The sequence below is a fragment of the Fringilla coelebs genome (genome assembly GCF_963513975.1).
Source record: "Fringilla coelebs genome assembly, chromosome: 38".
NCBI classification, from domain to species: Eukaryota; Metazoa; Chordata; class Aves; order Passeriformes; family Fringillidae; genus Fringilla; species Fringilla coelebs.
Window position 1 is genome coordinate 421,652 of NC_140064.1, and position 25,556 is coordinate 447,207.

Below are 25,556 nucleotides of genomic sequence, written 5' to 3' on the forward strand. Positions count from 1 at the left end.
CCTCAAAAAGGGCCCCCAGCAGCCCCTGCAGCGTGGCCAGCACCCCTAAATCACCCCTAAACCACCCCAAATCCCACATTAACCTCTCCAAACGACCCCAAACCTCCCCCAAACCACCCCATATCCCCCCACAAATGACCCCAAATCCCCCCTAAAAAATCCCAAATTTCTCCAGAACCCCTCACCAGTCTCACAGCCCTCGAACAGGGCCCCCAGCAGCCCGTGCAGCATGGCCAGCACCCCTAAATCACCCCAAATCCCCCCCCAAATCACCCATAAACCACCCCAAATACCCCCCAGATGACCCCAAATTGCCCCTAAACCACCCCAAATCCCCCTCAAATGACCCCAAATCCCCCCCAAGTGACCCCAAATCCCTCCAGAATCCCTCACCAGTCTCACAGCCCTCAAAAAGGGCCCCCAGAAGCCCGTGCAGCGTGGCCAGCACCCCTAAATCACCCCAAATCACCCCAAAACCACCCCAAATCTTCCCCAAACCACCCCAAATCGCCCCTAAACCACCCCAAATCCCCCACAAATGACCCCAAATCCCCCCAGGACCCCTCACCAGTCTCGCAGCCCTCGAAGAGAGCCCCCAGCAGCCCATGCAGGGTGGCCAGCATCCCTAAACCACCCCAAATCCCCCCCAAATCCCCCCCAGATGACCCCAAATCCCCCCTAAACCACCCCAAATCAGCCCCAAATGACCCCAAATCCCCCCCAAATAATCCCAAATTTTTTCAGAACCCCTCACCAGTCTCACAACCCTCGAACAGAGGCCCCAGCAGCCCGTGCAGCGTGGCCAGCACCCCTAAATCACCCCAAATCCCCCCAAACCACCCCCAAACGACCCCAAATCTGACCCAAATGACCCCAAATCCCCCTCAAATGACCCCAAATCCCCCCCAAATAATCCCAAAATTTTTCAGAACCCCTCACCAGTCTCACAGCCCTCGAACAGAGGCCCCAGCAGCCCGTGCAGCGTGGCCAGCACCCCTAAATCACCCCAAACCACCCCAAATACCCCCCAAATCCCCCCCAAACCACCCCCAAATCTGCCACAAATGACCCCAAATCCCCCCTAAATGACCCCAAATCCCCCCCAAAAAATCCCAAATTTCTCCAGAACCCCTCACCAGTCTCACAGCCCTCGAACAGAGCCCCCAGCAGCCCGTGCAGCGTGGCCAGCACCCCTAAATCACCCCAAATCCCCCCCAAATCTGCCCCAAATGACCCCAAATCGCCCCTAAACCACCCCAAATCCCCCTCAAATGACCCCAAATCCCCCCCAAATAATCCCAAATTTTTTCAGGACCCCTCACCAGTCTCACAGCCCTCGAAGAGAGCCCCCAGCAGCCCCTGCAGGGTGGCCAGCACCCCTAAATCACCCCAAAAATCCCCAAAATCCCACATAACCCACTCCAAATGACCCCAAACCTCCCCCAAACCACCCCAAATCCCCTCCAAATGACCCCAAATCCCCTCCAAATGACCCCAAATCCCCTCCAAATGACCCCAAATCCCCCCCAAATGACCCCAAATCCCCCCCAAATGACCCCAAATCCCTCCAGGGCCTCTCACCAGTCTCACAGCCCTCAAAGAGAGCCCCCAGCAGCCCCTGCAGCGTGGCCAGCACCCCTAAATCACCCCTAAATCCCCCCCATACCACCCCAAATCTGCCCCAAATGACCCCAAATCGCCCCTAAACCACCCCAAATCCCCTCTAAATGACCCCAAATCCCACCCAAACGATCCCAAATCCCCTCTAAACCACCTCAAACCCCCCAAACCACCCCAAATGCCCCCCAAATCACCCTAAATCCGCCCCCAAATAATCCCAAATCCCCCCCAAACCACCCCATATCCCCCACAAATGACCCCAAATCCCCCCCAAAAAATCCCAAATTTCTCCAGGACCCCTCACCAGTCTCGCAGCCCTCAAAGAGAGCCCCCAGCAGCCCCTGCAGGGTGGCCAGCACCCCTAAATCACCCCAAACCACCCCAAATCCCCCCCAAATGACCCCAAATCGCCCCTAAACCACCCCAAATCCCCCTCAAATGACCCCAAATCCCCCCCAAATAATCCCAAATTTTTTCAGGACCCCTCACCAGTCTCGCAGCCCTCAAAGAGAGCCCCCAGCAGCCCGTGCAGCGTGGCCAGCACCCCTAAATCACCCCAAATCACCCCAAATACCCCCCAAATCCCCCCCAAACCACCCCCAAATCTGCTGCAAATGACCCCAAATCCCCCCTAAATGACCCCAAATCCCCCCCAAAAAACCTCAAATCCCTCCAGGGCCTCTCACCAGTCTCACAGCCCTCAAAGAGAGCCCCCAGCAGCCCGTGCAGCGTGGCCAGCACCCCTAAATCACCCCAAAAATCCCCAAAATCCCACATAACCCACTCCAAATGACCCCAAACCTCCCCCAAACCACCCCAAATCCCCTCCAAATGACCCCAAATCCCCCCCAAATGACCCCAAATCCCTCCAGGGCCTCTCACCAGTCTCACAGCCCTCAAAAAGGGCCCCCAGCAGCCCCTGCAGCGTGGCCAGCACCCCTAAATCACCCCTAAATCACCCCAAAACCACCCCAAATCTTCTCCAAACCACCCCAAATCGTCCCTAAACCACCCCAAATCCCCCCCAAATGACCCCAAATCCCTCCAGAACCCCTCACCAGTCTCACAGCCCTCGAAGAGAGCCCCCAGCAGCCCCTGCAGCGTGGCCAGCACCCCTAAATCACCCCTAATCACCCCCAAATGACCCCAAATCACCCCCAAATCTGCCCCAAATGACCCCAAATCCCCCTCAAACCACCCCAAATCCCCTCCAAATCACCCCAAATCCCCCCAGTACCCCTCACCAGTCTCACAGCCCTCGAAGAGGGCCCCCAGCAGCCCGTGCAGCGTGGCCAGCACCCCCTGCAGCTGCTGGTGCCAGCACTCCGTGTGCCGCAGCCCCTGCGAGAAACCGCGGCCCAGCGCCGGCAGCAGCGCGTAGCACTCGCAGGCCAGCTGGAAATGGAGAAAAATGGGGTCAGGAACCCCAAAAACGGGGTCAGGAACCCCAAAAACGGGGCTGGGACCCCAAAATTCTGATCCAGGGTCCTTGAAAACCCCCAGAGACCACCCCAGGACCCCCCAAAACTGCCCCAAAATCCCCCCAAAACGGCCCCAGAAGCCCCAGCCCAGCGCTGGCAGCAGCGCGTAGCACTCGCAGGCCAGCTGGAAACGGAGAAAAACGGGGTCAGGAACCCCAAAAACGGGGTCAGGAACCCCAAAAACGGGGCTGGGACCCCAAAATTCTGATCCAGGATCCTTGAAAACCCCCAGAGACCACCCCAGAAACCCCCAAAATCCCCCAGAATTGCCCCAGAAGCCCCAGCCCAGCGCCGGCAGCGGCACGTAGCACTCGCAGGCCAGCTGGAAACACAAAAAAATGGTGTCAGGAACCCCAAAAACGGGGTCAGGAACCCCAAAAACGGGGTCAGGAACCCCAAAAATGGGGCTGGGACCCCAAAATTCTGATCCAGGATCCTTGAAAACCCCCAGACACCACCCCAGGACCCCCCAAAACTGCCCCAAATCCCCCAAAAACAGCCCCAGGAGCCCCAGCCCAGTGCCAACAGCAGCGTGTAGCACTCGCAGGCCAGCTGGAAACAGAGAAAAATGGGGTCAGGAACCCCAAAAACGGTGCTGGGACCCCAAAAATGGGGCTGGGACCCCAAAATTCTGATCCAGGGCCCTCGAAAACCCCCAGAAACCGCCCCAGAACCCCCCGAAATCCCAAAATTCCCCCCCAAATCGTCCAAATTCCCCCCAAAATCCCCAAATTCTGCCCCAAAATCCCCAAATTCTCCCCAAAAATCCCCAAATTCCCCCCAAAAATCCCCCAAATCCCCCCCCAAAATCCCCAAAATTCCCCCCAAAATCTCCAAATTCCCCCAAAAATCTCCAAATTCCCCCAAAATCCCCAAATTCCTCCCAAAAACCCCCAAATTCCCCCCAAAAAATCCTCAAAATTCCCCCAAAATCCCCAAATTCCCCCTAAAATCCCCCAAAAAATCCCCAAATTCCACCCAAAATTTCCCAAATTCCCCCCAAAACCTCCAAATTGCCCCCAAAAATCCCCAAATTTCCCCCAAATATCCCCAAATTCCCCCCAAAAATCCCCAAATTCCCTGCAAAAAATCCTGAAATTTCCCCCCAAAATCCCCCAAAATCACCAAGTTGCCCCCAAAAATCCCCCCAAATCCCCCAAAAAATCCCCAAATTCCCCCCAAAAATCCCAAAATTTCTCAAAAAAATCCCAAAATCCCCCCCAAAATCCCCAAATTCCCCCCAAAAATCCCCCAAAATTCCCCCAAAATCCCCCCCCAAAAATCCCCAAATTCCCCCCAAAGTCCCCAAAAAAAATCCCCAAATTCCCCCCAAAAATCCCTGAAAATTCCCCCCAAAATTCCCAAATTCCCCCAAACTCCCCCCAAAATTCCCGCAACCCCCCCAAAATCCCCCAAAAATCCCAAATTCCCCCCAAAATCCCCCCAAAATCCCCCAAAATGCCCCCAACATCCCCAAATTTCCCCCCAAAAATCCCAAAATTTCTCAAAAAAATCCCCAAATCCCCCCCAAAAACCCCAATTTCCCCCCAAAAATCCCCCAAAAAATCCCCCAAATCCCCCCAAAAATCCCCAAATTCCCCCCAAAAATCCCAAAATTTCTCAAAAAAATCCCAAAATCCCCCCCAAAATCCCCAAATTCCCCCCAAAAATCCCCCAAAATTCCCCCAAAATCCCCCCCAAAAATCCCCAAATTCCCCCCAAAGTCCCCAAAAAAATCCCCAAATTCCCCCCAAAAATCCCTGAAAATTCCCCCCAAAATTCCCAAATTCCCCCAAACTCCCCCCAAAATTCCCGCAACCCCCCCAAAATTCCCCAAAAATCCCAAATTCCCCCCAAAACTCCCCCCAAAAATCCCCAAATTCCCCCCAAAATCCTCCAAAAAAATCCCCAAATTCCCCCCCAAAAATCCCCAAAATCCCCCCAAATCCCCAAATTCCCCCCAAAAATCCCAAAATTTCTCAAAAAAATCCCCAAATCCCTCCCAAAAACCCCAAATTCCCCCCAAAAATCCCCCAAAAAATCCCCAAAATTCCCCCAAAATCCCCAAATTCCCCCCAAAATCCCCCAAAAAATCCCCAAATTCCCCCCAAAAATCCCCAAATTCCCCCCCAAAAATCCCCAAATTCCCCCCAAAATCCCCAAATTCTCCCCAAAAATCCCAAAATTTCTCAAAAAAATCCCCAAATTCCACCCAAAAATCCCCAAAAATCCCCAAAATCCCCAATTTTGGTCCCCACCTGCTGCAGCCGGGGGCTCTCGCTGTCGATGCGGGACAGGAAATGCGCCGCCAGCTTCCCCTGGGGAGGGAGAATTTGGGGAGATTTTGGGGGGTCCCGGGCTCGGGACCCCTCCCCAAATTCTCCCAAATTGGGGAGGGGGCTCAGGGACCCCCCAGGATGGAATTGGGGGGGGGTCTCACCCTCATGGAGCCGCAGGCGCCGGGGTAGAAGGAGAGGCAGGACTTGATCCCTTCCAGCGTGGAGAGCTCGCACTGAGGGGGGAATGGGGATGGGACCCCTCCCCAAATTCACAGAGACCCCTCCCCAAATTATTCAGGACCCCCCGACCCCTCCCCAAATTATTAGGGATCCCTCCGACCCCTCCCCAAATTCTTGAGGGCCCAAAATTCCCAGAAATCCCAAAAATTCCCCCCAAAAATCATCCAGCGTAGAGAGTTGGGGAGGGAAAAGGGGCTGAGACCCCTCCCCAAATTCACAGAGACCCCTCCCCAAATTATTCAGGACCCCCCGACCCCTCCCCAAATTATTTGGGATCCCTCCGACCCCTCCCCAAATTCTTGAGGGCCCAAAATTCCCAAAAATCCCCAAAATTCCCCCCAAAAATCATCCAGGGTAGAGACTTGGGGGGGAGAAATGGGCTGAGACCCCTCCCCAAATTCAGGAAGACCCCTCCCCAAATTATCCGGGACCCCCCGGCCCCTCCCCAAATTCTTGAGGGCCCAAAATTCCCAGAAATCCCAAAAATTCCCCCCAAAAATCATCCAGCATAGAGACTTAGGGAGGGAAAAGGGGATGAGACCCCTCCCCAAATTCACAGAGACCCCTCCTCAAATTGATGGAGACCCCTCCTCAAATTATTCAGGACCCCCCAACCCCTCCCCAAATTTTTGAAGTCCCGAAATTCCCGGAAATCCCAAAAATTCCCCCCAAAAATCCCCCCCAAATCCCATCCAGGGTGGAGACTGCAGGGGGAAATGAGCTGGGACCCCTCCCCAAATTGATGGAGACCCCTCCCCAAATTCAGAGAGACCCCTCCCCAAATTATCTGGGATCCCCCGACCCCTCCCCAAATTATTTGGGATCCCTCCGACCCCTCCCCAAATTCTTGAGGGCCCAAAATTCCCGGAAATCCCAAAAATTCCCCCCAAAATCCCTCCCCAGACCGACCCCACCCGAAGCCCCCAGACCCAATTCGAGCCCCCAGGCCCAATTCGAGCCCCCAGACCCATTTTAAGCCCTTTTTAACCCCTTCAGTCCCCATTTTTCAATTTAAATCTCATTTTAATCCAGTTTTTTCCCATTTTCCCCCCAGAACGCCCCCAGACAGACCCCCCTGAAGCCCCCAGACCCAATTCGAGCCCCCAGACCCATTTAAAGCCCCTTTTAACCCCTTCAGTCTCCATTTTTTCCATTTAAATCCCATTTTAATGCAGTTTTTTTCTCCATATTCCCCCATTTTCCCCCAGACCAACCCCCCCCGAAGCCCCCAGACCCAATTCGAACCCCAGACCCAATTCGAGCCCCCAGACCCATTTTAAGCCCATTTAAAACCCATTCTAAACCCTTTTTAACCTCTTCAGTCCCCATTTTTTCCATTTAAATCCCATTTTTATCCAGTTTTTTCCCCATATTCCCCCCTTTACCCCCCACAACCCCCCCAGACCGACCCCCCCCAAAGCCCCCAGACCCAATTCGAGCCCCCAGACCCATTTTAAGCCCCTTTTAACTCCTTCAGTCCCCATTTTTTCCACTTAAACCCCATTTTAATCCAATTTTTCCCCCTTTTTCCCCCAGACCGACCCCCCCTGAAGCCCCCAGACCCAATTCGAGCCCCCAGACCCATTTTAAGCCCATTTAAAACCCATTTTAAGCCCTTTTTAACCCCTTCAGTCCCCATTTTTTCCACTTAAATCCCATTTTTATCCCATTTTTTCCAATTTTAACCCCATTTTCCCCCAGAACCCCCCCTGACCGACCCCCCCCAAAGCCCCCAGACCCAATTCGAGCCCCCAGACCCATTTTAACCCTTTCTGCTCCCATTTTAACCCCTTCAGCTTCCCTTTCATTCCATTTTAATCCCATTCTTACCATTTAAATCCCATTTTTTCCCATTCCCCCCCATTTCCCCCCCAGAACCCCCCCAGACCGACCCCCCCGAAGCCCCCAGACCCAATTCGAGCCCCCAGACCCATTTTAACTCTTTCTCGTCCCACTTTAACCCCTTAAATGCCGACTTTAATCCTACTTTTCCCATCTTAATCCCTTTTTTCTGCATTTTAATCCCATTTTTTCCAATTTTAACCCCATTTTCCCCCCAGAACCCCCCCAGACCGACCCCCCCCCGAAGCCCCCAGACCCAATTCGAGCCCCCAGACCTCGGGCCTGAGGGCCAGCAGGGAGGTGAGGATGCCGGGGATGTGGTTGGTGCCGATGTCCCGCGCCAGCTCCGGCAGCTGCGCCGAGAATCGCAGCAGCTCCCGCAGCACCGACACCCCCAGGGCCACCGTGGGAGGGGGGTCCTGGGACTGGGGGGGACCCCAAAAATCGTCAGGACCCCTCCCCAAATTAGAGAGACCCCCCGGAGTTCCCTCATTTAAAACGACCCCAAAAATCCCTGAAAAAAACTCAAAAAAAATGGTGAAAATGCACAAAAAATGGGGTGTGGAACCCCCAAAACACCTCAGGATCATCTTGAGGGGGGGTCCTGGGACTGGGGGGGACCACAAAACTGTCAGGACCCCTCCCCAAATTAGAGAGACCCCCCCGGAGTTCCCCCATTTAAAACAACCACAAAAACCCCTAAAAGAAACTCAAAAAAAAGGCAAAAATGGGTCAAAAATGGGGTGTGGGACCCCCCAAAACAACCTCAGGATCACCTCGAGGGGGGATCCTGAGACTGGGGGGGGACCCCAAAAATCGTCAGGACCCCTCCCCAAATTAGAGAGAGCCCCCCAAAATTGTCCTGACTGAAATAGGCCAAAAAACCCTGAAAAAATCCCCCAAAAATCATTAAAATCCATCAAAAATGGGGAGTGGGACCCCCAAAATACCCCCAGGATCATCTTGAGGGGGGGTCCTGGGACTGGGGGGGACCCCAAAACCCATCAGGACCCCTCCCCAAATTAGAGAGACCCCCCAGAATTCCCCCATTTAAAACAACCCCAAAAACCCCAAAAAAAAACTCAAAAAAATGGCAAAAAATGGGTCAAAAATGGGGTGTGGGACCCCCCAAAATACCCCCAGGATCATCTTGAGGAGGGGTCCCTGGACTGGGGGGGACCCCAAAAATCGTCAGGACCCCTCCCCAAATTAGAGAGACCCCCCCCGGAATGAATCCCATCAAAATAGCCCAAAACACCCCCAAAAAAGTGAAAATTGGTCAAAAATGGGGTGTGGGACCCTCCCCACCCTGAACCCTGAACTCCCCCAGGTGTGTCCAGGTGTGCCCAGGTGTGTGCTCAGGTGTGTCCAGGTGTGTGCTCAGGTGTGCTCAGGTGTGCCCAGGTGTGTGCTCAGGTGTGCTCAGGTGTGTCCCCAGGTGTGTCCAGGTGTGCCCAGGTGTGCCCAGATGTGTCCCCAGGTGTGTCCCCAGGTGTGCCCAGGTGTGTCCCCAGGTGTGTCCCCAGCTGTGTCCAGGTGTATCCCGGCTGTGCCCAGGTGTATTCCAGGTCTATCCCAAGTGTGTCCAGGTGTCCCCAGGTGTGCCCAGGTCTATCCCAAGTGTGCCCAGGTGTATCCCAGGTGTGCCCAGGTGTATCCCAGGTGTACCCAGGTGTATCCCAGCTGTACCCAGCTCTATCCCAGGTGTGCCCAGGTGCCCCAGGTGTGCCCGGATTTCCTCCAAGTGCCCCCCCAGCTGTGCCCAGATGCCCCCAGGTGTATCTCAGGTGTGCCCAGCTGTGCCCAGGTGTATCCCAGGTGTGCCCAGCTCTATCCCAAGTGTGTCCAGGTGTCCCCAGGTGTGCCCAGGTGTATCCCAGCTGTGCCCAGTTGTGCCCAGGTGTATCCCGGCTGTGCCCAGGTGTTTCCCAGCTCTATCCCAGGTGTACCCATCTATGCCCAGGTGTATCCCAGCTGTACCCAGCTCTATCCCAGGTGTGCCCAGGTGCCCCAGGTGTGCCCGGATTTCCTCCAAGTGCCCCCCCAGCTGTGCCCAGATGCCCCCAGGTGTATCCCAGGTGTGCCCAGCTGTGCCCAGGTGTATCCCAGGTCTATCCCAAGTGTGCCCAGGTGTATCCCAAGTGTGTCCAGGTGTCCCCAGGTGTGCCCAGGTGTATCCCAGCTGTGCCCAGGTCTATCCCGGCTGTGCCCAGGTATATCCCAGCTCTATCCCAGGTGTACCCAGGTGTATCCCAGGTGTGTCCCAGGTGTCCCCAGGTGTGTCCCAGGTGTCCCCAGGTGTATCCCAGGTGTATCCCAGGTGTGTCCCAGGTGTCCCCAGGTGTATCCCAGGTGTATCCCAGGTGTGTCCCAGGTGTCCCCAGGTGTCCCCAGGTGTGTCCCAGGTGTATCCCAGGTGCCCTCCCACGTGTGCCCAGGTGCGCTCACCTGGAGCAGGTGCTGCAGGAGGCGGAGCCAGCCCAGGCAGTGCTGCTGGAAGGCCTCGCTGGGGCTCTCGCTGACCAGCAGGGACAGCAGGCACAGCCCCTCGAAGCTGCAACGCCATTGGCTGAACTAGGACACGCCCACCGACACACCCTGCCACGCCCGACCCCGCCCCACTGCCCCTCGAAGCTGCAACGCCATTGGCTGAGCCGGGACACGCCCACCAACACGCCCGACCCCGCCCCACAGCCCCTCGAAGCTGCAACGCCATTGGCTGAGCCGGGACACGCCCACCGACACGCCCGACCCCGCCCCACAGCCCCTCGAAGCTGCAACGCCATTGGCTGAGCCGGGACACACCCACCGACACACCCTGCCACGCCCGACCCCGCCCCACAGCCCCTCGAAGCTGCAATGCCATTGGCTGAGCCGGGACACGCCCACCAACATGCCCGACCCCGCCCCACAGCCCCTTGAAGCTGCAACGCCATTGGCTGAGCCGGGACACGCCCACCGACGCGCCCTGCCACGCCCCACAGCCCCTTGAAGCTGCAACGCCATTGGCTGAGCCGGGACACGCCCACAAACACACCCTGCCACGCCCGACCCCGCCCCACAGCCCTGATTGGCTGATGGGAACTCCAAGCCCCACCCACTCTCCTTATAAGGGAATGCCAGAGCGGGGCGTGGCTCACAGGTGGAGTATGAAGCCACGCCCCCTCTGGGCCCACCCACAACTCTGATTGGCTGCTGAGAAAGCCAAACCCCGCCCATTTTCCTTACAAGGGGAGCCTGGAAGAAGGCATGGCTCTGACAAGGAATCTGATTGGCTGGGATGAAGCCACGCCCACTCTGGGCCTGCCCACATCCTGATTGGCTGCTGAGAGGTCCAAGCCCCACCCACTTTCCTTACAAGGGCAGGTCAGAGTAGGGCATGGCTCTAACATGGAATCTGATTGGCTGGGACAAAACCATGCCCACCCCACACCCAGCAGCCACTAACAGAAAAGCCACACCCACCCTAATTAGTTATGCAACAACACAAACATCTGACTGGCTGATCAAAGCCTGACCCCAACAAATCAGCCAATCAGAAGGTGCTACAAAACCACACCTCCACCTCCTGATTGGCTCTGCCTCCCACAGCCAAAACCTCCCCTGATTGGCTCCTCTGCATCCAATAGCAGCCCAGAGAACGATTCCCATTGGCTACTGAGCTGGCCCCGCCTCCACCCTGCATTCCCATTGGTTTTAACCCCACCCTGACCCATCCCACAGCAGCAGCCAATGAGGGGACGGTAGGGGCGGGCCCTGCGCCGTGATTGGCCGGCGGAGCTGTCACTCACCGCGTCTTCATGGAGCCCAGGCGGGCGCTGGTGACGCCGAGGAGACCCCCGAGGGCGGCCTGGGGGAGGGGCAGCGGTCAGCGGGGGTCAGCCAGGGGCCAGGGGTCAGCCAGGGGTCACTCGGGGGTCAGGGGTCACTCTGGGGTCACTCAGGGTCAGGGGTCACTCTGGGGTCACTCAAAGGTCAGGGGTCACTCAGGGGTCACTCAATGGTCAGTCAGGGGTCACTCAGGGTCAGGGGTCAGTCAGGGGTCACTCAAAGGTCAGGGGTCACTCAAAGGCCACTGAAAGGTCAGTCAGGGGTCACCCAGGGGTCACTTGGGGGTCACTCAGGGGTCAGGGGGTCACTCAAGGGTCTGGGGTCAGTCAGGGGTCACTCAATAGTCGGTCAGGGGTCACTCAAGGTCACTCAGTGGTCACTCAGGGTCACTCAGGGTCTGGGGTCACTCTGGGGTCACTTAGGGGTCACTCAAAGGTCAGGGGTCACTTAGGGGTCACTGAGAGTCAGGGGTCACTCAAGGTCACTCAGGGGTCACTCAGTGGTCACTCAGGGTCACTCAGGGGTTACCCAGGGGTCACTCAACGTCACTCAGAGTCAGGGGTCAGTCAGTGGTCAGTCAGTGGTCACTCAGTGGTCACTCAGTGGTCACTCAAGGTCACTGGCGTGGCCGGGGAGGGGTCAGCGCTCGCTGGGGGTCACCTGGGGGTCCCCAAGGGGTCACGGGGGGGGTCAAGGGTCAGCTGAGAGTGACCAGAAATCACGTGGGAGGGTGGGGGAGGGGCCCTGGGGAGGGGCCCTGAGGGGAGCCCGGATTTGGGGTCAGATCCCGGGATTTTGGGGTTCCCCATTTTTGGGGTCAGATTCTGAATGTTGGGGTCAGATCCCAATCCCTGAGGGGAGCCTGGATTTGGGGTCAGATCCCAGTTTTTGGAGCTCCTCATTTTTGGGGTCAGATCCCGGATTTTGAGGTCAGATCCCAATCCCTGAGGGGAGCCTGGATTTGGGGTCAAACCCCGGGTTTTGGGGTTCCCCATCCCGAAGGTAATCCAAGATTTTGGGGTTCCCCATTTTTTGGGGGGATTTTGGGGTCAGATCCCAATCCCTGCCAGGAGCCCAGATTTTGGGGTCAGATCGCAATTTTTGGGGTTCCCGATCCCAAACCCTCAGGCGATCCCGGTTTTTGGCGTTCCCCGTTTTTGGGGTCAGATCCCGTTTTTTTTGTGTGTTCCCCACCCTGAGGCGATCCCGTTTTTGGGGTTCCCCATTTTGGGGGTCAGATCCCGGTTTTTTAGGGTTTCCCACCCCTGAGGCAATCCCGTTTTTTGAGGTCAGATCCCGTTTTTTGGGTCAGATCCCGTTTTTTAGGGATTCTTTCCCCCGTGACGATGCCGTATTTTGGGGTCAGATCCGGTTTTTTGGGGTAAAATCCCATTCCTTGGGTCAGATCCAGTTTTTTGGGGTAAAATCCCATTTATTGAGTCAGATCCCGTTTTTTAGGGACTCCCCACCCTGAGGCGATCCCGTATATTGGGGTCAGATCCCGTATTTTGGGGTCAGATCCCGTTTTTTAGGGATTTCCCTCCCTCTGAGGCGATCCCGTTTTTGGGGTTCCCCATTTTGGGGGTCAGATCCCGTTTTTTAGGGATTTCCCCCCCCTCTGAGGCGATCCCATATTTTGGGGTCAGATCCGGTTTTTTAGGGATTCTTTCCCCCGAGGTGATCCCGTATATTGGGGTCAGATCCCGTTTCTTGGGTCAGATCCGGTTTTTTAAGCATTCTTTCCTCGGAGGCGATCCCGTTTTTTGGGGTCAGATCCCGTTTTTTGGGGTCAGATCCCGTTTTTTGGGGTCAGATCCCGTTTTTTAGGGATTTCCCCCCCTCTGAGACGATCCCGTATATTGGGGTCATATCCCATTTTTTGGGTCAGATCCGGTTTTTTAGGGTTTCCCACCCCGGAGGCGATCCCGTATTTTGGGGTCAGATCACGTATTTTGGGGTCATACCCCTTTTTTTTGGGTCAGATCTGGTTTTTTAGGGATTCTTTCCCCCGAGGCGATCCCGTATTTTGGGGTCAGATCCCATTTTTTAGGGATTCCTCCCCCTGAGGCGATCTCGTATTTTGGGGTCAGATCCCATTTTTTGGGTCAGATCCCGATTTTTAGGATTTCCCACCCCTGAGGCGACCTCGGTTTTTGGGGTTCCCCGTTTTTGGTGTCAGATCCCGTTTTTTTGCCTCTCCCCCACCCTGAGGCGATCCCCTTTTTGCAGTCAAATCCCGGGATTTTGGGGTAAAATCCCATTTCTTGAGTCAGATCCGGTTTTTTAGGGATTCCCCACCCTGAGGCGATCCCGTATTTTGGGGTCAGATCCCATTTTTTGGGTCAGATCCCGTATTTTGGGGATCAGATCCCGTTTTTTAGGGATTCCCCCCTCTGAGGCGATCCCGTATTTTGGGGTCAGATCCCATTTTTTGGGGTCAGATCCCGTTTTTCAGGGATTCCCCCCCCTGAGGCGATCCCGTTTCCCGCCAACCCCTGAGGGCCCCTCTCCCTCTCTGAGGCGGGGCCGCCCCCCCTGAGGGCGGGATCCCCTCCCGGGCCCGTACCTGGGTCCCGGCGCTGTCGCGGAGCCCCCGAACGATCCCCGGGAGGGCCCCGCGGTGCGGGGGCAGCGCCGAGAGCGCCGAGAGCGCCTCGAGCAGCGGCGCGGCCGGAGGGGCCCGCGGCGCCGCCACCGCCGCCATGGCTGCCGCGGCTTCTTCCCCGGCGCGCTCCGATGACGTCACAGCGCGGGAAAAACGGGGGCGGGGCCTGCGTGAGGGGGAGTGGGCGGGGCTTCGGGAGCAGCGCTAAAAAAGGAAAAATAAATGAGCGGCCTAAAGAAAAACGCGTCTATAAAAGGTAATTAGGGGCGTGGTCTAATGAAAATTAGTTCTATAAAAGGTAATTAGGGGCCTGGCCTGCATAAAAGTGCTCTAAAAAAGGCAATGGGGGCGTGGCCTTGTTGGAATCATTATATTAAAAGACAAGAAAAGACAAGAAGACAAGAGAAGCGGGCACGGGGCAAATCAGGTCTGTAAAAGGCAATGAGGGGCAGGGCCTGAATATAACTGCATCTATAAAAGGTGAAGAGGCGCCTCGTCGAGGAAATTACTTCAATTAAAGTCAATGAGGGGGCGTGGCCTGAATTTTAAAACCCGCTAAAAAAGACAATGAGGGGCGTGGCCTGGAGTGGAACGCTTTAAAACGGATTAAAGGCCTTCCAAACCCCTCCTATTGCGTTTCCGTCTCGCCTCCGGAGCTCAGTCTGAGGGGGATCGAGGACGCCGTGCTGCCTTTGTGGTGAACAAGCCGTTGTGACGGAGCTGGGAGTGATTTTGAGGCGATTCCGCGCGGTTTTGGAGCGGATTTTGGGCGATTTTCTGACGCTAAACAATCTTGGAGGACCCAAAACCACCGAGATGACGCAGAGCGGCCGCTGTAGGGGGCGGCGCCACCACTGAGTTCCGCCTAGAGCGGCTCCTGCCGGGCGCTTCCTGTCACGTGATCGGAACCCCGCGCTGCCATTGGTGACGGGACCGGAAGAGGGGCCGAGAGGAGGCGGAAGCGGCGCGGGCGGCATGGCGGGGTTCGGGGTGGCGAACGAGCGGCTGCGGGCGCTGGAGGAGCTGGAGCGCGAAATCGGCGCCTCCCTGCACAGCGCAGGTGGGCGGAGTCTCCTGAAAGGGGCGGGGCTTGCGCAGAGAGGGAGGGGCGCGGTGGGAGGGGGAGGGGCCGCGGTGTTTTGGGGAGCGCGGGGCGGCACTTCCGGGTCCGGAGTGGGCGTGGCTTTAGTTGCCATGGTGATGGTGGGCGGGGATTGGAGGCGATGATTGGCGGGGCTAAAAGGGGCGGGGTCAAAGCTCAGGTGACTTTCAAGGGACCAATGGGAGAGCCCGGAATGGGGTAAGAGGTCACGGGGAGGGGTCTAGAGGTGCCCAGGTAGGCCCCAGGTTTATCCAGGTGTGCCCAGGTATGCCCCAGGGGTACCCAGGTGTGCCCAGGTGTATCTCAGGTGTGACCCAGGTGTGCCCCAGACCCCCCCAGGTGTATCTCAGATGCCCCCAGGTGTGCCCAGGTGTGACCCAGGTATGCCCCAGACCCCCCCAGGTGTGCCCAGGTGTATCTCAGGTGTGACCAGGTGTGCCCAGGTGTGACCCAGGTGTGTCCCCAGGCTCGGTGATCCTGGAGCTGTCCAAGGAGAAGCCCCAGGAGCGACACCTGGACCGTCAGGGGTGGGTTGGGTGTGCCCAGGTGTGCCCAGGTGTATCTCAGGTGTGCCCCAGGTATACCCAGGTGTGCCCAGGTGTATCTCAGGTGTGCCCCAGGTATACCCAGGTGTGCCCAGGTGTATCTCAGGTGTGCCCCAGGTATACCCAGGTGTGCCCAGGTGTATCTCAGGTGTGCCCCAGGTGTGCCCAGGTGTATCTCAGCTGTCCCAGGTGTATCTCAGGAGCCCCCAGGTGTATCTCAGGTGTATCTCAGGTGCCCCAGGTGTGCCCCAGGTGTGACCCAGGTGTGTCCCCAGGCTCGGTGATCCTGGAGCTGTCCAAGGAGAAGCCCCAGGAGCGACACCTGGACCGTCAGGGGTGGGTTGGGTGTGCCCCAGGTGTGCCCCAGGTGTGCCCAGGTGTGACCCAGGTGTGTCCCCAGGCTCGGTGATCCTGGAGCTGTCCAAGGAGAAGCCCCAGGAGCGACACCTGGACCGTCAGGGGTGGGTTGGGTGTGCCCCAGGTGTGCCCCAGGTGTGCCCAGGTGTGACCCAGGTGTGTCCCCAGGCTCGGTGATCCTGGAGCTGTCCAAGGAGAAGCCCCAGGAGCGACACCTGGACCGTCAGGCCGCCCAGTTCGGTGCCGCCGTGGCCAAGGTGGAGGCGGAGCTCTCGGCCCAGATCCGCTACCTGACACAGGTGAGGCCTGGCAGCCCCAGGTGCCCTTTGGGGGGGTCCCCAGGTGGGATTTGGGGGGGGTTAGGCTGGTCCCAGGTGGGTTTGGGGGGGTTTTGGGGTGCCCCAGGTGTACCCCAAATTCTCAGGTGTGTCTCTCACTTGCCCAGGTGAGTTTGAAGCATTCCAGGTGAGTTTTTAGTGATGTTCCTTTGGGATTTTGGGGTGTCCCAGGTAGGATTTTGGGATTTTTGGGCTCCCCCAGGTGTACCCCAGACCCTCAGGTGTCTATTACCTGCCCAGGTGAGTTTTTAGTGGCTCCAGGTGAGTTTTTCCTTTGGGATTTTGGGCTGTCCCAGGTGGGATTTGGGGTTTTTAGATCCCCTCGGACTCTCAGGTGTGTCTCTCACCTGCCCAGGTGAGTTTTTACCGACATTCCTTTGGGATTTTGGGCCCAGGTGGGATTTGGGGGTTTTGGAGTGCCCTGGGTGGGATTTTGGGATTTTTGGGCTCCCCCAGGTGTAGCCCAGACCCTCAGGTGTGTCTCTCACCTGCCCAGGTGAGTTTGGAGCATTCCAGGTGAGTTTTTAGCGATGTTCCTTTGGGATTTTGGGCTGTTCCAGGTGGGATTTTGGGGATTTTGGGCTCCCCCAGGTGTAGCCCAGACCCTCAGGTGTGTCTCTCACCTGCCCAGGTGAGTTTTTACCGACGTTCCTTTGGGATTTTGGGCTGTCCCAGGTGGGATTTGGGGATTTTGGGGTGCCCTGGGTGGGATTTTGGGATTTTGGGCTCCCCCAAGTGTAGCCCAGACCCTCAGGTGTGTCTCTCACCTGCCCAGGTGAGTTTGGGGCATTCCAGGTGAGTTTTTAGCGATGTTCCTTTGGGATTTTGGGCTGTCCCAGGTGGGATTTGGGGGTTTTTGGGCTCCCCCAGGTGTAGCCCAGACCCTCAGGTGTGTCTTACCTGCCCAGGTGAGTTTTTAGTGGCTCCAGGTGAGTTTTTAATGGTATTTATTTGGGATTTTGGGGTGTCCCAGGTGGAATTGGGGGATTTTGGGCTCCCCCAGGTGTACCCCAGACTCTCAGGTGTCTCTCACTTGCCCAGGTGAGTTTGGAGCATTCCAGGTGAGTTTTTAGCAATGTTCCCTTGGGATTTTGGGGTGTCCCAGGTAGGATTTTGGGATTTTTGGGCTCCCTCAGGTGTACCCCAGACTCTCAGGTGTCTCTCACCTGCCCAGGTGAGTTTGGGGCATTCCAGGTGAGTTTTTAGCAATGTTCCCTTGGGGTTTTGGGGTGCCCCAGGTGGGAATTTGGACTGTCCCAGGTGGGATTTGGGGTTTTTAGATCCCCTCGGACTCTCAGGTGTGTCTCACCTGCCCAGGTGAGTTTTTAGTGATATTCCTTTGGGATTTTGGGCTGTTCCAGGTGGGATTTGGGGGTTTTGGAGTGCCCTGGGTGGGATTTTGGGATTTTTGGGCTCCCCCAGGTGTAGCCCAGACCCTCAGGTGTGTCTCTCACCTGTCCAGGTGGCCACGGGGCAGCCCCACGAGGGCTCGAGCTACGCGGCGCGCAAGAGCTGCCAGCTGGCCCTGAACCGCCTGGACTACGCCCGGCGGCGCCTGGCCGAGCTGGCCCGCGCCTGCGAGCTCATGCTGGAGCAGTGACGCACCTGGGCACACCTGGGCACACCTGGATGGACCGCCAGGACGGCGTGGGACACACCTGGAACGGCCTCGGGACAGAAAAATGGGGAAAAATGGGATTTTATTGGGATTTTATTGGGATTGGACACCTTGGAGACGGCGCTGAGAGACTCTGGGGACGCCTGAACACACCTGGGCACACCTGGCCACACCTGGCACACCTGGACGGATCGCCAGGACAGCGTGGGACACACCTGGAACAGCCTTGGCACACCAAAATTGGATTTTTTTGGGATTTTAATGGGGTGTGACACCTTGGGGACATTGCTGAGAGACTCTGGGCACACCTGGGCACACCTGGGCACACCTGGACGGATCGCCAGGACAGCGTGGGACACACCTGGATCGGCCTCGGGACGGAAAAATGGGGGGAAATGGGATTTTATTGGGATTTTATTGGGGTGTGACAGCGCTGAGAGACTCCGAGGACACCTGGGCACACCTGGGCACACCTGGATGGATCGCCAGGACAGCGTGGGACACACCTGGAACGGCCTCGGGACGGAAAAATGGGGAAAAATGGGATTTTATTGGGATTTTATTGGGATTGGACACCTTGGAGACGGCGCTGAGAGACTCTGGGAACACCTGGGCACACCTGGGCACACCTGGGCACACCTGGATGGATCGCCAGGATGGCGTGGGACACACCTGGAACAGCCTCAGGATACTAAAATGGGGGGGAAATGGGATTTTATTGGGATTTTATTGGGGTGTGACAGCGCTGAGAGACTCTGAGGACACCTGGGCACACCTGGGCACACCTGGATGGATCGCCAGGACGACGTGGGACACACCTGGAACGGCCTTGGGACAGAAAAATGGGGAAAAACGGGATTTTATTGGGATTTTATTGGGATTGGACACCTTGGAGACAGCGCTGAGAGACTCTGGGGACGCCTGAACACACCTGGGCACACCTGGCCACACCTGGACAGACCGCCAGGATGGCGTGGGACACACCTGGAACAGCCTTGGGACACCAAAATGTGGAAAAATGGGATTTTATTGGGATTTTATTGGGACTGGATACCTTGGAGACAGGGCTGAGAGACTCTGGGAACACCTGGGCACACCTGGGCACACCTGGCACACCTGGGCACACCTGGACAGATCGCCAGGACAGCGTGAGACACACTTGGAACGGCCTTGGGACACCAAAATTGGATTTTCTTGGGGTTTTAATGGGGTGTGACACCCTGGGGACATCACTGAGAGACTTTGAGGACACCTGGGCACACCTGGGCACACCTGGACGGATCACCAGGACAGCGTGGGACACAGCTGGAACAGCCTTGGGACACCAAAATGTAGAAAAATGGGATTTTATTGGGATTTTATTGGGATTGGACACCTTGGAGACAGGGCTGAGACACTCTGGGAACACCTGGGCACACCTGGACAGACCGCCAGGACGGCCGGGACACACCTGGAACAGCCTTGGGACACCAAAATGTGGAAAAATGGGATTTTATTGGGATTTTATTGGGACTGGATACCTTGGAGACAGGGCTGAGACACTCTGGGAACACCTGGGCACACCTGGGCACACCTGGGCACACCTGGAGACCCCCCCAGGTGCCACCCCTGGCTTTGGAGACACCCCCAAATAAAGGGACCTTGAGAGCTCGAGGGGAGTCGGAGTTTTTGGGGGGTTCTGGGGGGAAATTTGGGGATTTTGGGGGGAAATTTTGGGGTTTTGGGGGGAAATTCGGGGATTTAGGGGGAAATTTGGGGATTTGGGGGGAAAATTTTGGGGTGTAGGGGAAAATTTGGGGTTCCTGAGGAAGATTTTGGGGGTCCCAAGGGGTTTGGAGAGTCCTGGGGGATTTTTGGTGGTCCTGGAGGAAATTTGGGGGGTCCTGAGGGGATTTTGGGGGTCCTGAAGGGATTTTGGGGGGTCCTGAGGGGATTTTTGGGTATTTGGGGGGATCCTGAGGGGATTTTTGGGGGTTTTGAGGGGTCCCGGGGAGATTTTGGGGGTCCTGAGAGGATTTGGGGGGGTCCTGAGGGAATTTTGAGGGGTCCCGGTGGGATTTTGGGGGTTCTGAAGGGATTTTTGGGGGTCCTGGAGGAAATTTGGGGGGTCCTGAGGGGATTTTGGGGGTCCTGGAGGAAATTTGGGGGGGTCCCGGGGGGATTTTGGGGGGTCCTGAGAGGATTTGGGGGGGTCCTGAGGGAATTTTGAGGGGTCCCGGGGGGATTTTGGGGATTCCAGGGGGGTTTGGGGGGGTCCCAAAATCCCCCCAAAAGTTTCGGTTTCTGTTTCGTTCCCGGGCGGGGCTGCCATGGCGCCAATGACGTCACTGGGCGGAGCTTTCCAGGAAATAGTGGGCGTGGTTTTGTACATAGCCACGCCCAGCTCGTTGGGATTCTGTCAATCATCATCTGGGGCGTGGCCAGGCTGTTCTCAGGTGACGTCATCGTCTGGGTTTGGATTTGAATGGGGGGGGCGGAGGGACCCCCAAAATTCACCTGGAGACCCCAAAATTCACCTGGGGACCCCAAAAATTCACCTGGGGACCCAAAAAAATTTACCTGGGGTCCCTAAAATCTTCCTGGGGACCCCAAAATTCACCCGGGAGCCCCAAAAACCCCTCTTGGGACCCCCCAAAAATTCACCTGGGACCCCAAAATGCACCTGAGACCCCAAAATTCACCAGGGATCCCCAGAATCCCGCCAGGACTCCCCAATCACCCCCAAAATCCTCTCTGAAATCCCCCAAAATCCCCCAATCACCCCCAAATCCCCCTAAACTTTCCCCAAACTTCCTCAAATCCCCCCAAAATCCCTGAAAATCCCTCCAGGACACCCCAAATCCCCCCAGGACACCCCAAATCCCCCCCAAAATCCCCTCAGATTTCCCCAAATCCCTCCCAAAAATCCCCCCCGGATTTCCCCCGAGCCCTCCCCCACCCCTCCCCTCCCCCCCCGGGCGTGTCCCCGCCCCTCCCCTGACCCTTGTCCCCCCCCCCCGCCCCTCCCCCACCCATTTATTGTCGCCTTTGTCACCCTTAAGGGGCGTGGTGGTGACGTCAGCGGTGACGTCATCGGCCGTTATGAACAGGTGCGCTCACCTTTGCCCCCCCCCACCCTGCCCCGACCCCACCTGGAGCCGCCGCCGGGCCCGCAGGTGAGCGGGGACCGATAACGGATCAATATCGGGGCTAGAGGGGTCTATAGGGGATTGATCGGTGGGAATTGATTGGGGATTGATCGGGGATTGAGGGGGGATTGATCGGGGACTGATCAGGGTTCTGTAGGGGGGGACCGATAGCGGATCAATATTGGGGCTAGAGAGGCCTATAGGGGATCGATCGATGGGGATCGATTGCGGATTGATCGGGGATTGAGGGGGGATTGATCAGGGATCGAGGGGGGATTGATCGGGGATTGATCGGGGTTCTGTAGGGGGGACCAATAGCGGATCAATATCGGGGCTAGAGGGGTCTATAGGGGATCGATCGGTGGGGATCGATCGGGGATTGATCGGAGATTGATTGGGGATTGATCAGGGACTGAGGAGAGATTGGTTAGGGTTCTGTAGGGGGGACTGATAGCGGATCAATATTGTGGGCTAGAGGGGTCTATAGGGGATCGATCGGTGGGGATCGATCGGAGATTGATCGGGAATTGATCGGGGATTGATCAGAGATTGATCAGGGATTGAGGAGGGATTGGTCGGGGTTCTGTAGGGGGGATCAATAGTGGATCAATATCGGGGCTAGAGGGGCCTATAGGGGATCGATCGATGGGGATCGATTGTGGATTGATCGGGGATTGAGGGGGGATTGATCAGGGATCGAGGGGGGATTGATCGGGGATTGATCAGGGTTCTGTAGGGGGGACCGATAGCGGATCAATATCGGGGCTAGAGGGGCCTATAGGGGATCAATCAGTGAGGATCGATCGGGGATTGATCGGGGATTGATCGGAGATTGATCAGGGACTGAGGAGGGATTGGTCGGGGTTCTGTAGAGGGGACCGATAGCGGATCAATATCAGGGCTAGAGGGGTCGATAGGGGATCGATCGATGGGGATCGATCGGGGATTGATCAGGGATCGAGGGGGGATTGATCAGGGATCAAGGGGGGATTGATCGGGGATTGATCAGGGTTCTGTAGGGGGGACCGATAGCAGATCAATATCAGGGCTAGAGGGGTCTATAGGGGATCGATCTATGGGGATTGATCGGAGATTGATCAGGGATTGAGTGGGGATTGATCAGGGATTGGTCGGGGTTCTGTAGAGGGGATTGATAGTGGATCAATATCGGGGCTAGAGGGGTCTATAGGGGATCAATCGATGGGGATCGATCGGGGATTGATCGGGGATTGATTGGGGATTGATCAGGGATCGAGGGGGGATTGGTCGGGGTTCTGTAGGGGGGACCGATAGCGGATCAATATCGGGGCTAGAGGGGTCTATAGGGGATCGATCGATGGGGATCGATCGGGGATTGATCGGGAATTGATCAGGGATTGAGGGGGGATTGATCGGGGATTGATCGCGGTTCTGTAGGGGGGACCGATAGCGGATCAATATCGGGGCTAGAGGGGCCTATAGGGGATCGATTGATGGGGATCGATTGGGGATTGATCGGGGATTGATTAGGGACTGAGGAGAGATTGGTTGGGGTTCTGTAGGGGGACCGATAGTGGATCAATATCAGGGCTAGAGGGGTCTATAGGGGATCGATCGATGGGGATCGATCGGGGATTGATCGGGGATTGATTGGGGATTGCTCGGGGTTCTGTAGGGGGGTTCGATAGTGGATCAATATCGGGGCTAGAGGGGGTCTATAGGGGATTGATCGATGGGGATTGATCGGAGATTGGTTGGGGATTGATTGGGGATCGAGGGGGGATTGATCAGGGATTGATCAGGGATTGCTCAGGGTTCTGTAGGGGGGATCGATACCGGATCAATAGGGGGCCTAGAGGGGATCTATAGGGGATCGATTGATGGGGATTGATCAATGGGGATTGATCAATGGGGATTGATCAGGGATTGCTCGGGGTTCTGTAGGGGTGATCGATACCAGATCAATAGGGGGCCTAGAGGGGATCTATAGGGGATTGATTGATGGGGATTGATCAGGGATTGATCAGGGATTGCTCAGGGTTCTGTAGGGGGGATCGATAGCGGATCAATAGGGGGCCTGGAGGGGATCTATAGGGGAATTGATCGATGGGGATTGATTGGGATTGATCAGGGATTGCTTGGGGTTCTGTAGGGGGGATCGATACCGGATCAATAGGGGGCCTGGAGGGGATCTATAAGGGATTGATCGATGGGGATTGATCAGGGATTGCTCGGGGTTCTGTAGGGGGGATCGATAGCGGATCAATAGGGGGCCTAGGGGGGATCTATAGGGGAATTGATCGATGGGGATTGATTGGGATTGATCAGGGATTGCTTGGGGTTCTGTAGGGGGGATCGATACCGGATCAATAGGGGGCCTGGAGGGGATCTATAAGGGATTGATCGATGGGGATCGATGGGGATCAATCGGGGATTGATGGGGGATCGATACCGGATCAATAGGGGGCCTGGAGGGGATTGACGGATGGGGATTGATCGATGGGGATCGATCGGGGATTGATCGGGGGGGTTCCATGGGGTTCCATAGGGGTCTCTGTAGGGTTCCATGGGGTCTCCAGAAGGTTCCATAGCGTTCTATAGGGTTCCATAGGGTTCCATAGGGTTCTATAGCGTTCTATAGCGTTCTACAGGGTTCTCAATAGGGTTCTCTATAGGGTTCTATAGGGTTCCATAGGGTTCCATAGGGTTCTATAGCGTTCCATAGAGTTCTATAGCGTTCTATAGGGTTATCTATAGGGTCTCTATAGGGTTCTATAGGGTTCATTAGGGTTCCATAGGGTTCTATAGGGTTCCATAGGGTTCATTAGGGTTCCATAGGGTTCTCTATAGGGTCCTATAGTATTCTATAGGGTCTCTATAGGGTTCCATAGGGTTCTATAGGGTTCTCTATAGGGTTCTGTATAGGGTTCTATAGGGTTCCATAGGGTTCTCTATAGGGTTCCATAAGGTTCTATAGGGTTCATTAGGGTCCCATAGGGTTCTATAGGGTTCTATAGGGTTCTCTATAGGGTTCTATAGGGTCTCTATAGGGTTCCATAGGGTTCTATAGGGTTCATTAGGGTTCCATAGGGTTCTATAGTGTTCTGTAGGGTTCTCTATAGGGTTCCATAGGGTTCTCTATAGGGTTATCTATAGGGTTCCATAGGGTTCTATAAGGTGCCTATAGGGTTCTATAGGGTTCTATAGTGTTCTGTAGGGTTCTCTATAGGGTTCCATAGGGTTTCTATAGGATTCTATAGGGTTCCATAGGATTCTATAAGGTGTCTCTAGGATTCCATAGGGTCTCTATAGGGTTCCATAGGGTTCCATAGGGTTCTGTGGGGTTCCATAGCGTTCTATAGGGTTCTCTATAGGGTTCCATAAGGTTCTATAGGGTTCCCTATAGGTTTCTATAGGGTTTCATAGGGTCTCCATAGGGTTCCATAGGGTTCTATAAGGTGCCTATAGGGTTCTATAAGGTTCTCTATAGGGTTCTCCATAGTGTGTCTATAGGGTTCTATAGGGTTCCATAGGGTTCTCTATAGGGTTCCATAGTGTCTCTATAGGGTTCTATAGGGTTCTATAGGATTCTATAGGGTTCTCTATGGGGTTTTATAGGGTTCTCTATAGGGATCAATAACCGATCAATACCGATCAATAATGGCTCTGCAGGTCCAGCGATGGTGCATGGGCCTGCAGGTGCTGGGGCTGGGGCCAGCTGGGATCCATAGGGGGTCTATAGGTTACCTATAGGGTATCAATGGGGGCTAATAGGGTACCGATAGGGTACCAATACCTATCAATAACTGATCAATATTGATCAGTAACGGCTCTGCAGGTCCGGCGATGGCGCACGGGGGCTGCAGGTGCTGGGGCTGGGGCCAGCTGGGATCTGTGGGGTGTCCATAGGTTACCTATAGGGTACCAATACCGATCAATAACCAATCAATAACCGATCGATACTCATCGATAACCCCCCCAGGTCCGGCGATGGCGCAGGGGGGCCTGCAGGCGCTGGGGCTGGCGCTGGCCGGGGCCGGCTGGGATCCGTGGGGTGTCCATAGGCTATCAATAGGGTACCAATAGGGTACCAATACCAATCAATAACCAATCAATACTGATCAATACCGATCAATAACCCCCCAGGTCCGGCGATGGCGCACGGGGGCCTGCAGGCGCTGGGGCTGGCGCTGGCCGGGGCCGGCTGGGATCCGTGGGGTGTCCATAGGGTACCCATAGAGTATCAATGGGGTACCAATAGGGTACCAATACCGATCAATAACCAATCAATAACCGATCAATACTGATCAATAATCCCCCAGATCCGGCGATGGCGCAGGGGGGCCTGCAGGCACTGGGGCTGGCGCTGGCCGGGGCCGGCTGGGATCCGTGGGCTGTCCATAGGCTATCAATAGAGATCAGTACATACCAATAGGGTACCAATAGGGTACCAATACCAATCAATAAACAATCAATACCCAATCAATACCGATCAATAACGCCCCCAGGTCCGGCGATGGCGCACGGGGGCCTGCAGGCGCTGGGGCTGGCGCTGGCCGGGGCCGGCTGGGATCCATGGGGTGTCCATAGG

At 56.2% G+C, this 25,556-nt stretch overlaps 2 protein-coding genes across 2 annotated transcripts; one reads left to right on the forward strand and one right to left on the reverse strand.

Annotated features, from left to right (window-relative positions):
- Nucleotides 1–925: 925 nt before the first annotated feature.
- PELP1 (proline, glutamate and leucine rich protein 1) lies at nucleotides 926–14,024 on the reverse strand (the record flags this gene model as incomplete). Its single annotated transcript, XM_084224476.1, has 12 exons — nucleotides 13,860–14,024; nucleotides 11,254–11,312; nucleotides 9,911–10,016; nucleotides 7,738–7,887; nucleotides 5,542–5,613; nucleotides 5,360–5,419; nucleotides 2,865–3,015; nucleotides 2,679–2,735; nucleotides 2,307–2,363; nucleotides 2,110–2,166; nucleotides 1,323–1,379; nucleotides 926–996 (listed from the first exon to the last, which is right to left on the reverse strand). The coding sequence occupies exons 1-12, from the start codon at nucleotides 13,995–13,997 to the stop codon at nucleotides 926–928; spliced, it is 1,035 nt and encodes a 344-aa protein (XP_084080602.1). The 5' UTR covers nucleotides 13,998–14,024.
- A 583-nt stretch (nucleotides 14,025–14,607) lies between these two features.
- MED11 (mediator complex subunit 11) lies at nucleotides 14,608–18,318 on the forward strand. Its single transcript, XM_084224463.1, has 3 exons — nucleotides 14,608–14,958; nucleotides 16,071–16,201; nucleotides 17,703–18,318. The coding sequence occupies exons 1-3, from the start codon at nucleotides 14,874–14,876 to the stop codon at nucleotides 17,838–17,840; spliced, it is 354 nt and encodes a 117-aa protein (XP_084080589.1). The 5' UTR covers nucleotides 14,608–14,873; the 3' UTR covers nucleotides 17,841–18,318.
- The last annotated feature ends 7,238 nt before the right edge of the window (nucleotides 18,319–25,556 follow it).